The sequence below is a fragment of the Melozone crissalis genome, unplaced genomic scaffold (assembly GCF_028551555.1).
Source record: "Melozone crissalis strain CALT ecotype California unplaced genomic scaffold, PUWL_Pcris_2 ptg000014l_1, whole genome shotgun sequence".
Taxonomy (NCBI): domain Eukaryota; kingdom Metazoa; phylum Chordata; class Aves; order Passeriformes; family Passerellidae; genus Melozone; species Melozone crissalis.
The window spans coordinates 15,395,889-15,410,998 of record NW_026535792.1 but is presented as its reverse complement, the minus strand read 5'-3'; the positions used below and the strand labels follow the sequence as shown (position 1 = coordinate 15,410,998).

Sequence of the window (15,110 nt, the reverse complement as noted above, 5' to 3'; positions counted from 1 at the left end):
CTGAGGTCATTTGATACTGGGCCAGGGAATCTTGTCAACATGCAAACAGTTTACTAAGGGAGGAATTAGATTACCTCATGTCTGCCTAGGGCTGCCCTGACATAAACCTTGGAGGAAGTGCAAGTGACCGCTGAATGCTCATTTTATTTTTCTTCCTGCTTTCATCTCTTTCAATACATGTGAGGCCATCAAGCCTTTTCCAAAATTCACAGCCATTCTCGCTACTTCCATATTTTCCTCATTTAGATCAGCTAGAGGAGAAAAGGGGTGGAAGGCAAGGGGAGAAGGTTTTTCATCCCTTTGGCATTGACTGTTGAGGATGAATAGCAGCAGGATGGGAATGATGAAAAGCTGTTTACTCTTGTGCCACCATAGGAGGGGAGAAAACCACTGCCATTTAGGTCCTGCTGACAAGTGGACCTCCTCACCCCTACATGTAAAATTATGCAATTTTTCAGTGTGTATGGGGCAGGAAATACAGTCACCATGCTTGAAGTTAGGTAGACCATATATTCCCTAGGACACCAGGACCTTGTGTATGAAATCCAGGCAACGAGGCTTTTGTCTCTAAGGGAGCTCTCTAGGGGAGCCAGCATTTAGGTCAGGGAGCATTCCTGGAGATTAGTGTGACTGCTGGAAGATGGCATATGAGTGATGATGAGCACCTGTTAACTTTGAAATATATATCTATGGCCAAATGTTGGTCTCTGCAGCCAAGCTCTGGAAAACAGGGAAGGAGCTTGCTCTTTCTCACTGGTGACTACCTTGAGCTAAAGCAACCTCCTGTTTCATTACCTTCTGCTTTTCCCTGTCCTCATGTGGCCTGACATATTTTGTGTGTTCTTTTGTCAGACTGTAACATATTGCAGTTTGTAAAAATCTGCATGCAACAGAAATTTGACCTGATAAAGGCCTCTGCATTCAGCTGCTGTATACAAATTGAGGATGATGATAATTGCTAATAAAGATAATTAAATTCTCTCTGTAAACAGATAATCTCTTCCCCTCTGACACCCTGCTCTCAGAGTCTCATATTCCCTGCTGTTTATCAAAGTAAGTGTAGCAGCACCTGGCCAAGCACATATAGTAATCTACAGTGAACTTCAGCTTCAAAAGAATGGCCCCAGTATTGCTGGGTAATTGAAGAAGCTGGCCTTGTGTTTAAAAGAGGAATTGTCTGAAATGTTGACCCTCTCCCATACTCACAGTGCTGTCAAAACCATCTCCTCTTTTCAGAGAAGTCAGTTCTGCAGGTGCTGGTTCTCCTGTTCAAGAGGAGTGCCAGCTCCATTGCTGTGAAGTGCAGTTTGGCAGGCACATGGCTTCTCTTTCCTTCTGCACATTGTCCAGGGACTTGCCCCAGCTTTCTGTGGGGCTGCTGTTCTCTGTGTCCTGGGCCCTGCCTGGAGCCTGCTTTGCCCAAGCAGAAGCAGCCTGGAGGCAGGTTGGATTGATAAACCAGTGTCTCCTCTACAGGTTCTCTCCTCCCCAGTATTCTGTACAACAAAACCTGTCCAGAAAGGCTTATGGTAGTGATGAGACCCTTGGCAGGTGTCACCTAGAAAAGAAAATCACAGGTTGAATAACTGATATTAATAGAAAGGAGAAGGTGGCAGCTAAAGACAGTAGTTGCAACATATTTCCGGGTCATATGAGCTTATTTTGTTTGCCAGGTATTTAGTTGTAACAATTAAAGCATCAAGTGACTTCTGCCCAGGTGAAGAGAGGTAACTTCTGCCAAGGTGAAGAGTCCTGCCTCACATGGATTAGAGAAGTTTCTGATCATGTGAGAGGTGAGAAAAAAAATCTGGTAATCAATGGGCAAGTCACTATGCCCAGTGTAAGTCTCTGGAGCAACAAGGCACCTTGTCACCAGCAGGAGCAGCAGAGGAAGCTAAGACACAAACCAAATCTTTGTAGCTTTGGACATGCTGTTCTTGCTTGCAGTGGACTTGTCCTTGCAGGTTGTGCAGCTGTTGACAGTGGCTTCCTCTGGAAGAGGCAGAGTAGGGAATCACCCTGTTGTCACCACCAGTGTTGTGTGGGAGCCTGGGGTCAGAGCAGAGATTCCCCAAAGACCCCTGGAGCACCAGTTGTGATCTGACTTGTCTGTGACTCCAGCACCTGAGGAACTCAAAGCATTTTGACCTGCTAGTGCTTTTTGACAGGCCAAGAGCTTGTTTTCCAAAATGACTGTAGAGTCTCTCAGGCCCTTTGCTCGCACTCTGAGCACAGGTGGTGGTGCCCCAGCACCCAAGAGTAACAACTGTTTTGTGGGTGCCCCCAAAACTGAATCTGAATGAGAATAGAACAATAATATTAATGATAGTGTGAACTGGCAACAGTAAATGTAAACATAAATATGAATAATAGCTGCAAACAATGCCTAATTCAATATTTAGGTGATCTTGCTTCAGATAAACAGAAATATGGCACTGGAACTCTGCGTAGAAGGCACAGAAATGAAAATAAAACTTGTATACTAATAAGGGTGGAATGGATTTCAGTTTTGATGTGAAAACTCATAGTAACTAAGAGCACTTTGTTGATTTGGGAAAACTGGTTTTGGTACCTTCCAGCCTGTTGCAATCTGCTTTCTTCTTTAAAAATTCAGCACCAAAGAAATCCTTTCCTGTTAGTTATGTCAGGCAAGAGTCTGTAGTAGAACAGGGTAATGGCTGTTCTGTAAAGAAGAGATTCTGTTGGCACGTTTTACTACCTCAGGTTCTCATGGGAACTGCTAAGAAAAGTAATTCTTCAGCAGTTGTTGACTCTTACAACTTGTTCATACAACACAAAAATCTTGAAAAATAGCAGTTGTAGTGGTTAAGTTGACCTTTTGAAATAGATGCATGTATGGGGATTCAGCAAACAATGTAACTCCAGACCTTTGTGATCCTTGCAGCATCAGTGGAAAAGCCTGTCCTTAATTTACAGGGAAGAGAGCTGAAGCCAAAATGAGGTTTGGGCACACCTGGACCAGAAAACAAAACTCGTGGCTGTCTGCATGAGCAGACTTTTTCTGACTGTATTGAGATTCTTTGCTGCTTTACTTTTCTTTGCTTGCATTTATGTTATGGATTACAGTGCAGGAGATAGCAGAATGTTTTTTGGTGTGTTTTGCAGGGTTTCTGGAGGAGAACTTTTTGACTTCCTGGCACAGAAGGAGTCTTTGAGTGAAGAGGAAGCAACCAGGTTCATCAAGCAGATTTTGGATGGTGTGAATTACCTTCACTCTAAGAAAATTGCTCACTTTGATCTAAAGGTAAAGATGTTGATTTAGTCTTTGGCTGATCTGTAGCTGCTAATTTTGATATTTAATATGGGTAAGGTCAGGTGGTTACTGAAGATGTTGCAAGAATTGCAAGGTAGAAATCAGAAAGCATAAGTAAAGAATCATTAAACTGACAGTGACTATCAAATGACCTATTATATATTCACTTAATAACTCTCCTGGGTTTTAAAGGATTGGGTGTGGAGTTTAGCAAGTGTTAAATTAGAGAAGCATTTTTAAGCAGTGATCTGATCAGATAGAGGATAGTTCATCATTATCTCATCATTTGACAGGGCTCTGTTGCCTGCAGTGGAGCTGTATTGGTTTATACCACCTAAGGGATAAAACAGTCCTCCATGAGGTAGTGACAGTGACTTTTTCTGTATCTGTCTGTTCTAAAGAAGCTTACCTTATGTGTCTGTGGTGAACATATATGCCCTGGATCCATGAAAGAAGCCAGGCTTGTTACCCTGAGGCTAACACATGGTTGGTCCAATGACAGTGAGAATAAATTATTCATATGCTCTGTTTCCCAGTGCAGTTCTGACTGAGAGAATGTGTTAGCAGGAGCAACTTCCACGTTAGATTCTGCTCTGGAAAAGCCAGGCAGCTGCCTGCAGGGAATCAGACTCTCTTGCTCCTGCCCTTGAAGTTATGATTAAGTTATGAGAGATGAATGTATTGAAGCTCATCATGGGAGATAAATTGAACCCACAGTTGCTCTGAAACCTGTGAATTCGGGCCATGGTAGGGAGTAGCTAAGGATGAGAAATTTAGTTGAAGAAAGGACTTTATGAAATATGTTGGATCTGGTAAAAAAGTAGAGTCTGTGGTTAAACATGTTAGTTTTAATTTCACAGTTCAAGCTTCAGCTTTTTCTTACAATGCTGTGAGAATGCCACATGTTCTTTTAATAGCTTGGTATGATCTAGAACCTCTGACCCCAACTGTTTGCATTTTCTGGACTGTTCAGCTGGTAAATCCTGAATCTTTTCTTGGCTTTGTTGCAGCTGTGAATTTAATCTCATAGGGAAATTGTTTTTTCCTTCCCTGAATAGGTTCAGTATTTACCAAAACGTCTTCCATTGGCTTACAATACAGTATAGGGTCAACTGGGCAAATCTTGTGAAGTGTAAATTCCAAGAACAGATCAGTAAAATTGCTGTCAGCAAAATATTGTGCTGTGCAGCTGTCACTCAGGGCTGGGCAGTAGCATTTTGTCTGCAAACACCTGCTCTGCTTCAGCTGCCTGCTACCTCAATCAAAAGAACTGTAAATGGTTAAGCACAGGGGTGTTTTTCTTGTTCTATGATGATGTATATGCAAAGGAAAAAAAGCACTTGAAAGCTCTGTTACTTTCCAAGATATTAATATTTTAATAACATAGGTCTATCTTTTGTCATTTTTAGCCTGAAAACATTATGCTTCTAGACAAGAATATCCCTATTCCACACATCAAACTCATCGACTTTGGCCTGGCTCACAAAATAGAAGATGGAGTTGAATTTAAAAATATATTTGGAACTCCAGAATTTGTAGGTGAGTGACATGTTCCTTTGTCTTACTTTGCAAATTTCAGAGGAAGTTGAGACATCTTGTCAAAGTTAAAAATTGAGGGATAGAAGTAGTTTTGATCTTATTTCTGTCAAGGCCACTTAAATCTAGAGGTTTATATTATTTTTCTGGAATAAGCAAAGGAGATTAGGCTGCTGCCAATAAATATTTAGAGATGTAAATTCAGGAGTGGGATTGTGAAGCTCTGCATATACAAATTATAATCTTTTTACTTGTTGCCTGGGATAAGTAGATCTCTGCATTGTGGTACATGAGTACACAGTTACATAGGTGTCTGTCATTGCTTTGTAAATAAAACCACCTCACACTGTACACCTGCTGAGTACCCTCATGTGCCCTTACATTTTTCCATGTGGTTCTCTTTTTGTTCCTCCCTGGTCATAATTCTGATGTGACTTGCCTGGATTTTGAGTTATTCCTGCTCCTTTCTACTAGTTTCTATTTTGGGGTTTGTTTGGGGGCTGGGTAGAGAATTGTAATTAATATTCCAGTTAAACACAGCTGTTACAGATTATTTTTTTCAACTTATTTCACCCTTGCTCTTTTCTCTTGCATGCAGTCTTATATGGGGATGTTTTCCAATGAGGAAATGTTTCTTATAAAGATAATAGAGTTTGACATGGATAGCAGTGTAGTCTGGCAAATTATTTCAATCTCTTGCTCAAGGGCTCTTTCTGACTGGCATTTACAAAGTTGCTATAATGGCACCAGTTAAAAAACAAAACAAAACAGAAGCTCATGCTTAGGGGCAGCAGCATTCTTGGGAAGTGAAATAATTTGTTATTTGTTGTAATTTGCAGTATAATTACTATATAATATCTGTTTTACCCTTATTCTTGAGTTGCATTATGCTCCAAATTAAGCTACGTAATCTCTTCTGAACAGTTGTATTTGGGCTGTAAAATTATAAACAATGTATTCCCTAACCAACTTTTCCCTCTTCCCCTTCTCCCTCTTGGTAATTCTTGGCCTGCTACTCCAGCCTGGTAAAAATTTGTTCCCTAAGTTGCTGCTGTTTGATTAAATGTTTCTTACAGCTCCAGAAATCGTAAACTATGAACCCCTTGGGCTAGCTGCAGACATGTGGTAAGTTTTATAATGTGTTTGTGCTTTCTTTTCCTGGTTACTGTACAATTACTTTTTCCTATTTTGCTCTTAATAGAATCCATTGCATCACAACAAATTTAAAAAAAAAAAACCCAAACAAACAATAACTTAAATACAGTTAATGAGTCTTTGTTCTGTCATTCTATTTTTATACATTATTTTAAATTAAAAGATAAACATTTAATTTCTGCAAAATTACATTGAAAAGCTGGAGTGGTGGCAGTTTCAGAGTTAATTGTTTGCCACTGTCCATGCAGAGGAGCACTCTGAGAAGGAAACATGTTCCTGCAGAGCTTGTGACAGCTTTATTTGTAAGAGCCCCTCATGCAGAGGAGACCTGTGTACTAATGTAATGGGAAGGCAGGCAAAAGAGGTCACCCCAAATCAAACATCCTGTTTCTGCTCCTCTGTGTTTCAGGTGTGCGCTGTAGTAAGTACCCACTGAGTAGAAATACACAGACTTCCAATATCCACATTACTTGATGTCATATGAAAAATTTATTTTTTTCCTCAAAACCCTGTTCTGTAAGAGATGTTAGCAGTCATCTAAAGTCACAATGGCTCTCCTGCCTCCATTGCAGCTACTATTGACTGTTGTGTATTCTGCACATTAGGAAGAATACTGGTCATGTAGAACCCCTGCAATTAATGTCCTTTGTTTTTTAGGAGCATAGGAGTCATCACCTACATACTGTGAGTACAACAATTCCCTCCTGCAGAAATGTTCCTAAAGCTCTGTGGCACTGGTACAGAACAGTTCTTCCCTTCAGCCATTTAGGGACCTGCACATGTGTGGTGGGCAGGGGTTTGTCTAAAAGACAGGGGTTATCCCACAGCCTTTTCCATTTAAAATAAGGAGTAAAGAATATGGGGCATTCTGAGCAGAAGAAAAACAAATGTCCCCGGCATCACTAGGCTTTTTTGCATTTTATGGGATTTCATCAGTTCCAAATGGAGGATGGAACTGTAGAGGATGGAAAAGCCAAGAGGATGAATAGCTCCTGGAATGACTGTGAGTTACCAGCGTGAGAGCATAGAAACAGAAAGTGTAACAGTCCCATTTACAAGTTGGATTAGTTCAGGAGGAAACAGTGAAGTTTTTATTTGCTTGTAAAGGTAGCAGTCTAGATTATTATGCATAAGTAAGGTCACTCATTTCAAAAAGGTGAATTTAAGCTGAAAGAGGAGCAGAGAAGTTGACCCTGGAAACTGATAATTCAACTTATAGGAGAAAAACAGGGTTTGTTAAAGCTAGTAAAGCAAAGGTTGGTTGGAGAGATCATCATAGTCAGTAGGCATAAAGGAAAAATAGTTCACAGAATACTTTTTAGATACAGATTCTCTTTAGAAGAAAAGTGTGTCACTTGTGAATAAGTAAAAGGAGGGAATTATGACATGCTCAAGCTCTCAAAGAAATGAGTTTCTGTGGGCATCTGAGGACAAGTAGTTGAGAGTTTTAAGATGGAGCTTGACAACTTGGGAAACTACTTGTGTGACAATGAATGCAAATAACAGAAGAACAGCACTCCTTGCTTTTCCTCTCCTTTGACATGAGAATTGCAGCAGTGGACAGTGATCTTTGATCCCAACTACTTCCATGGAAATCCTGTGACTCCTGGGGAGCAGGGAGCTGACACTGCTTTCTGGGAATTTGCACCCATGGCTTTGGCTGGTCCTTGTGATACTCAGAGGAATAAGTCTTCAAGGAGGTGGACTCCTGTATTAGATGGATTTGCACTACACATTTCAGGCATCAGGACAAGTAGAGAGGCTTGAAGGGGAAGGATTGTCTCTTCAGTGTGGAAAATAAATCTTGGCCTATGCATCAGGGTTAGACCCCAAAAACTGTAGAAGAGAGACAGGGTCTGAGGAATCAGATTCAGTGCAAAAAATTCCCTTCTTTTCTGCAGTGCAAAGAAAAGTTTGGGGTATTGGTTGAGCCCAAGCTCAAGTAAAGGGATTTAAAATACTGTCCAGACCCTTGCTTTTTGTCAGCACTCTGATCTGCACTGACACACCTGTACTTGCCAGGACATTAAACTTTGTGAATTTGTAAAATGGGTGTTCCTATTTGATGAGAGGAAAACTTAGGAGTTGAGGTCAAGCAGCAGATGGGAATACTTAGCCTGTGATTAGTGATGCACAGAGCCAGCTGCTCCTCAGATCTTCCTGTTATACTGAGGGAACAGAGTAAGGGAGTGGTTCCTGTACTGCATCCAGCACAGGAGAGCTGTTTTACCTGCTTGGCTACTAAGGATTGTTGTGGTCATTAAGGTAGAAAAATGTCTCCACACAAATGATCAGAAAAAAAGAGCACACTTTTTACAGTGGGAAGGACCAGCTTGCATGATAGGCTGTGGATGAGAAATTTGCATGCCTTCAAATCATATTGCCTCCTAATTTTAAAGCCTTTTGCTCAGAAGTGTTCTGAATAATTGGGGTGTGTCTATGATGCTACCTACTTTAGCAAACGTGGCAGCAATCAAATGGATGCCATCATCAGGTGTAGAGTTCAAAATGCATCCAAGTCCTCAATTCAGTAATTCTGCAGTGATTCAGTGGGTTATAAGGCAAAGCCTTTATTACTGAGGTCTGCTGGAACATATTTACAGGCACTGAGTCAGGATATGACAAAAGCCAGTTGCATTGGATATTAGGATTTGAGAATCCTCCCCTTTCACAGATTTCAAAACTGAGCCCCAAAGAGAAAAAAAGAAAAAATCAGAGAATAGCAGACTGTTGATTTTGGCTTCCAATAAAGGGTCAGAAGGTGGAATTACAGCTGCTTCATGGCATAATTTGGGGAAGGGGAAGAGAAGCCAAGGCCCTAGGGCAGGTTTCCAAGTTGCAGTTTTGGAGCAAAGCTCATGGTCTGTGAAGAGGTGCCTACTTGTAGCCAGCAGAAAAGGAACCAAGGCTTCAGAGAAAGTATGTAAAACTCCTGAAGAATTGAGACTGACTGTGGTTTATGAGATGAAATTTACTGCATCAAAGACAACTGGAGGACCTCACTCATGCTCTCCTGCCTGTTTCAGATGCTTTGGTGGTGTTGTGTGATTGTAGAGGGGGGAGGAAGCAGTTTATGCACTTGAGTATTTATTCTGTGGATAAGATCACATATGGTAGCTGGGAATTGGGCTGAAAGGCTTGGGTGGTCCCCTCTAACTGAAAGCATTTCTCCCATTATCCCCCAGTATTCCCAGCCAACCTGGTGGTGGCAATACAGACAAGGTTTGTTGAGAGTGGATCATGTAAGCAAATGGTTTAGTATTCAAAACCTCAGTTTAGTTCCCTGGAGTTTGCTGCAGTCCTGTTTTGAGCCTGCTGCATCCTGAAACTGTTATCAAAGCTGGACATAATAGATAAGCACAATAATAGTCCAGAAGATGATAAAGGAAAGGGGTGAGATCAATCTCCTTGGTATAAATACCATTTCCCATAAACCAGACTTTTGCAAGTCAGCATCTCCAGGCTCCTTCTCCCCCAACACAAAGAGATGCTGACTTGCAAAAGTTTTTCCTACATGGCAGAGCTGCTTCAACGCAAGAGCCACAAATGTCCTAAGAGTGTATTCCATGGTCACTGTAATTTCATTAGGGGACTTCTGCTGTTTATTTTACCAACTGATTCTCCTCTTTCTGGCTTATCCAGGCTTAGTGGTGCATCACCTTTCCTTGGAGAAACTAAACAAGAAACACTTGCCAACATCACAGCTGTGAATTATGATTTTGATGAAGAATTTTTCAGCAATACTAGTGACCTGGCAAAAGACTTTATTCAGAAACTACTGGTGAAAGATACACGGTAAGCAAATATTCAGAAAGACTTATTTATCTCTAAAATAAACCTGGTGAAATGTGGCTTGACAAGTGAAAAAGCTTTTCTTGCAGTGTGTATTGCCAGTCAAGAGCAAGACAGGTGGATGCTGCTGTGAACCTAGTTAATCATTGCATCCAGAAACCCTGAGGAGAGGAACCAGATCTCCTCAGCTAAATGCCATGTTCAGGACTGAATTGTCACCTCAGTCAAGCTGGCACAATGGGGTGTAGATGAAGGGCTGAAAATGATGCACACGATCTTGAGTTCAGGGTAACCACCACTCCACTGTTTCAGTTTCTTATGAACTACTCTACCAAACAGGGGATACCATCCCAGAATGTGCCCCCAGTGGTGCAATGCCAGAAAAATCAGTACATGTGCTGATATGGAGTTGTTCTAAGTCTCTGTATCTGTGGCAGTCACCTAAGGGTTTGTGTGACAGCTATGGAGATCTTTCTTCCCAGGTTACAGGAACCACTGTTTTTGGGGGTTTTTTTTTATTTTTTTTTTGTTTATTTGGTTGGGTTTTTTGTTTGGTTTTTGTTTGTTTTGTTTTGTTGTTGGTTTTGTTTTGTTTTGTTTTGTTTTACTTGCTTTTATTAAAGTGCACACCGTGGTAGCATCTCCTTCCCTGTAACTGTCTTTGTCCTGGAGGAAAGTCAGACCATTGTGATTCCTTCTAATGGCTTCATTAGGGGAGAAAATAGCTATGAGAGGGAAGGAGCTGTTCAATGAAGATTTCTGCAAATCATCAGGCCTCAGTGTGGGGTAGAGTAGGTGTTTGATGAGAGTTTTGCACAGGTCTAGCAGCTCCAAGAAGTCAATGCTGTATTTGTCCCATGTGCAGACATGGTGCCTGTGCAATGCTGTGTTTCTGTCTTTGATTCTCAGAGCTCTTAACATGCTTCTCACCAAACTGCTACAATGCAGAAGGAAGTTAGGTTTGATCCCCTTTGATTAGGTTTGCTGTATTCCTCTCAGAAATGTTGCTTTCAGGAAGCAACAGCTCCTGCAGTGCTGTAATACTGTGTTCCAGAGGACAGCTTTGGTATAATTACTGTTGATTCAGACACAGATGTATCAAAGGTGTATAGCAAGAATGTATTTTCTAAGCAGGTTGGATGAACAAAACAAAGGAATGTTGTGTAACTTTTTATGGAAGGGTGCACAAAAGTACAAGTAGATTTTGATGAAATAAGAATTAAAGTTGTGCTGAGTAAGGACAGTTACCGGCTGAAGTTTAGAACAGTAACTAAACTGCACACAGGCAGTGTGCCTCAGGGAGAAACATAAACTTGAAATTTGAGGGTTTTTCCTGGAATTATGCTGATAAAAGCTTCATAGGAAGCCCAGGAAGAGTGTGGGTCAATGGGCTTCTGTATCAAATCTTTGGGGTTTTTTTGTGTTGTTGTTTTTTAGGAAGCGGCTCACGATTCAGGAAGCTCTGTCTCATCCATGGATAACGGTAAGACTGAATAAAGAAAAAGACCTTGCTTTTTTCCATGAGCAAACCAGAGATCATATTCTCACTCTTACTGGTGTGTTAAATGGAAAACTGCCCCCTAAGTATTTTGTGATTGATGCTGGGTGACTCAAAGAGATGTACAGGGAGAAAATTGCTTGGGTCTGACCAAATCCTTGGATTTCTGCAAATTACTTCCTTTATTATGATAACATTCAAAAAGAGAGTAACAAAGCTCTGATGTTTATTGCACATTACAGTACCCATATTGGACTGGGGTTTGCATTTTTCCATTCCTCTCTGTTTGCATGGGCATATACTGTGTGTTGGTTTTCATGTTTTCTGGAATTGAGAGTTGACTGCAATCAATATAGAAAATACAATTTCTCTGGAGAGAGAACTGCTGTTTACCCCGTGTTCTGGTTTGCTTACATTTGTGTGTTGGTATGTATTTTTTCATCATAAACATTGCTTGCTTATGTGCACAAGTCTCTTACTGAAAATACATTTAGCTAGTCTCAGCATGACTAATGAGGATTTTTGAAATTCAGTTTTTGCTTTGCATTGCACAAAACATTAGTTGGAGTGGTATTAGAGTTGTTGGTTTTCCTCCTACAAATATTGATAGCTTTGACGCTGTTAATTGCTAAAAATTAGCATGAAAATAAATTGCAGCCATGTTGTTTGCACTCATCACATTGGAATGAAAGCATTTGTCACATTCAGGTCTGGGCTTATGTGTTTGGTGTTTGTTTCTTTTAATCAAATGCACGAAGGAAAATCTTTGTGAGCAAAGAATCTCCCAGCATTGTGGAAGCCCTTTGTCCCTGCATCCTTTGTGTAGAGTTTTTGAATCGCTGCAGCCTTGTAAATGTTCAGTAATATTGGTTCCTCTGTCTGACGACTCACCAGCTGAAAGATGAAAACAAAGTCCAGGAAAACAAGGTGGAGAACACGCAGCTGAAGACGAAACGCCTGAGGGAGTACACCCTAAAGTGCCACTCGAGCATGCCCCCCAACAACACCTACATCAACTTTGAGCGCTTTGCCCGCGTTGTGGAGGACATTTCCCGTGTGGAGCAGGGTTTCAGCACCCTGGCTGCATCCCACGACTCCTTGCAGGAGGACATGGATGCTCTGCTTTCCATTTATAATGAGAAGGAAGCTTGGTACAAAGAAGAGAGCGAAAGCGTGAGGCACGCGCTGTCCCAGCTGAAGTACGAGTACCGTAAGGTGGAGTCCCTGAAAAGGCACTTGCACGAGGACACTGAGGCTGTCAGTGCCAGTCTCACAGGCGTGTGTGGGAAATATGCTGAGCTGCAGAGCCACTATGAATCCCTAAGGCAGGAACTTTCTGAGGAAATCAAGTGGATACAGGATTTAATGAGCACTTTTCAGCTGGAAAATGAAGCCTGTGTGAATGGAAACTTTCACTCTGTTTTCAACAAAGATATTAATGAATCACTAATGGAGCTGTTAAATAGATCTTGCTGTGAAGAATTCCTTGCAGGGTTGAATCTTGATGTGACAGAATCCCATCAGTAACACTGAGATCAGGCTAAGTGCAGGGTTTGTTGCTTGTTTCAATGTACATCAGTTTAAAAAGGTTCTGGTGCATAGATTCTACACAAAAACATGACCTAGACGTGAAGTAGAAATTCTGATGTATTGCACAAGCTACTGACCAAAGCCATAATCTCCCAGTGGTTAGTAATGTTGAAGTTTTGTTTTTTTCTTGTGTTCAGTGTCTGAACTTGCAGAAACAAGATTATCACCATGGTATGGACACATCTAATGCCAAACCCTTTGGTATTGCCTATATTTTACTCTGCATCATGTATTACAGTTCCTAAAGGTTACTAGGTAATTAATGTGGAATAAAGAATAAGTCAGTCTGTACTTACTAGAAACTGGGTGCCTGGAAACTGATAAAAAATCCCCTTATAGCATCTTTGGTTGGCTGAAGGAAACAGTTGGATAGCCCTGCTGCAGACAGTTCTATACACCTTATGATACAAATATTTGTAAAGGTTAAATCTGTAAATTAAAGCAAATGGTGTAGTAATTTAGCTAATACTGTAGAAATTTGCTGTGAAATGGCTGTCAATGAAGAATTTTAGGATGACTGTTTAGGCCAATTGTGCAGGGTGAACTCTTTTACCATCAAAGGTAAGGTGAATTTTAAACTGAAGGATTAATCAACAGCTGAGTTTCCTGTCCTGTACCAAAGAAATTCTATTCAAAAGACACCATTGGGAACTTATAATGATCAAATGACTGTGCAATTTTGCAGTGCAAATGTCAGTTTTAGACTAAGTGATAATATAGTCATCTGGTTTGTTTTCTACAGTGAAGAAGATTACAAAGCTACAACTAACTTAATCTGTGATGCGGCATTTGAGACTAGTGTTCTTCCTATAAAGATTTTTTTTCCTTAGGTTTTACAAAGTAAAAGAAAACCCAGCCTTGAATCATGTCCTGCTGTCGTGTATTTCAAAGAAGTCGTTTGATTATACTGTATTAATATGCACAGATGTACCAATCTCATTTTTGAACACAATAAATATTTATTTATGCAGGATGCAGTTGTTCCCTGATGGTTAGTGACTGAAAAAGACACCAAGTTTCTGTGGGCATTTGCTGCATGGTGACTGTTGTGCCACTACAAGAATCAGTGAGATAATAGCTCTAGCTAGAGTGAATCTTTCCATATATGTATTAGAGTATATCTTTCACTGCCCCTCCTCCCTCCTCCTTTTGCAGAGAAGTTAATGACATAAATAAACTGAATTGTTGCTCTTCCTAACATGATTAAGAATAATGTTTCCTCATTTGAGATAAAAAGATAAAAGCATACTCTCATCTAATTTTTTGCAGAGTACAGTGGACCCATTTACTGCTGTGTCCTCACAAAGATGTGCAGAGGGTGATGCAAATTCAGAATTGTGAAAATAGTTATTCACTTGGGATATTGTTGCTCCCATCTGGAAGGAAGATGGAGACTGGATGTGCTCTCTGTGTCATTGTTCTTGGCACAATATGTGAAATTTTCAAAAGCTTCTATAGTGTAGATAGCCAAGATGTGACCCTGGCAAGCTGGCGCTGATGGCTGGGGAGAATTGGGCTCTACTGTGACAAATAGGATTGAGCATTTTGCATGTGTCCATTTTTATTGTTTCAGAATGCTTCTGCAGGTTTCTTGGAGCTGGAAGACCCATTCTAAAAACTGTCCAGGAGAATGGAACACAGGATTTTATTGTCAGGGGGAGAGAGCCTTAATTCCTAAAATGTAACTTAAAGCCTAATGGGAGTTAGAATTTGCAGAAAACACTCTCAAGAAAGAGAGTCTGCCTCTCCTCAGCCATGATCTCATATTCTTTGTTCATATTGATTTTCTTTATGAACAAATGCATGGCATGATGAGAAGGAGCATTAAATGAGGCCACCTTGTTCCTGAGCATGTTTGGGTGAGGGCAGTGTTGTTGTGACTCTGTCCTTGAGGCTACTCACACTCTGCTTTTGAGAAGAGATCCTGATGATTTGAGAGAATGACAAGGTCACTGAGTTGCAGGGTACCTAAAATGAAGAGGTGGTTATTAGCACTCTGCAGTAAAGTGAGTTGTTTAGAGTCAGTGGTGGTTCTGAAAGGGCACTGGGAAATTTTTCATAATGATTGTACAGCTGACATTTAGCCAGTGACGTTTTTTCCACTTCAAATTGATTTCTGCTCGCTTGTTGCACCAAGCTGGCTGTTTGCAGCGTGAGGAAATTATATTTAAAGCTTAATTGTCCCAGTTCTGCTGAATGCAAATGGTGTGTACATCTAAATGAGAAGGGGGCCCAGCTGATAGCTTGGCTCCTTGAAGTGCTGCT

At 40.8% G+C, this 15,110-nt stretch overlaps 1 protein-coding gene across 1 annotated transcript in view; it reads left to right on the top strand.

Annotated features, from left to right (window-relative positions):
* Positions 1-13,596, top strand: part of DAPK2 (death associated protein kinase 2) — a 32,058-nt gene extending 18,462 nt beyond the window's left edge. Inside the window, exons 4-10 of the mRNA XM_054272696.1 lie at positions 3,127-3,265; positions 4,684-4,813; positions 5,887-5,935; positions 6,623-6,649; positions 9,608-9,760; positions 11,195-11,240; positions 12,150-13,596. Coding sequence (XP_054128671.1) covers positions 3,127-3,265; positions 4,684-4,813; positions 5,887-5,935; positions 6,623-6,649; positions 9,608-9,760; positions 11,195-11,240; positions 12,150-12,782 — 1,177 coding nt within the window. The 3' untranslated portion in view covers positions 12,783-13,596. The remainder of the gene's footprint in view (positions 1-3,126; positions 3,266-4,683; positions 4,814-5,886; positions 5,936-6,622; positions 6,650-9,607; positions 9,761-11,194; positions 11,241-12,149) is intronic.
* Positions 13,597-15,110: the final 1,514 nt, after the last annotated feature.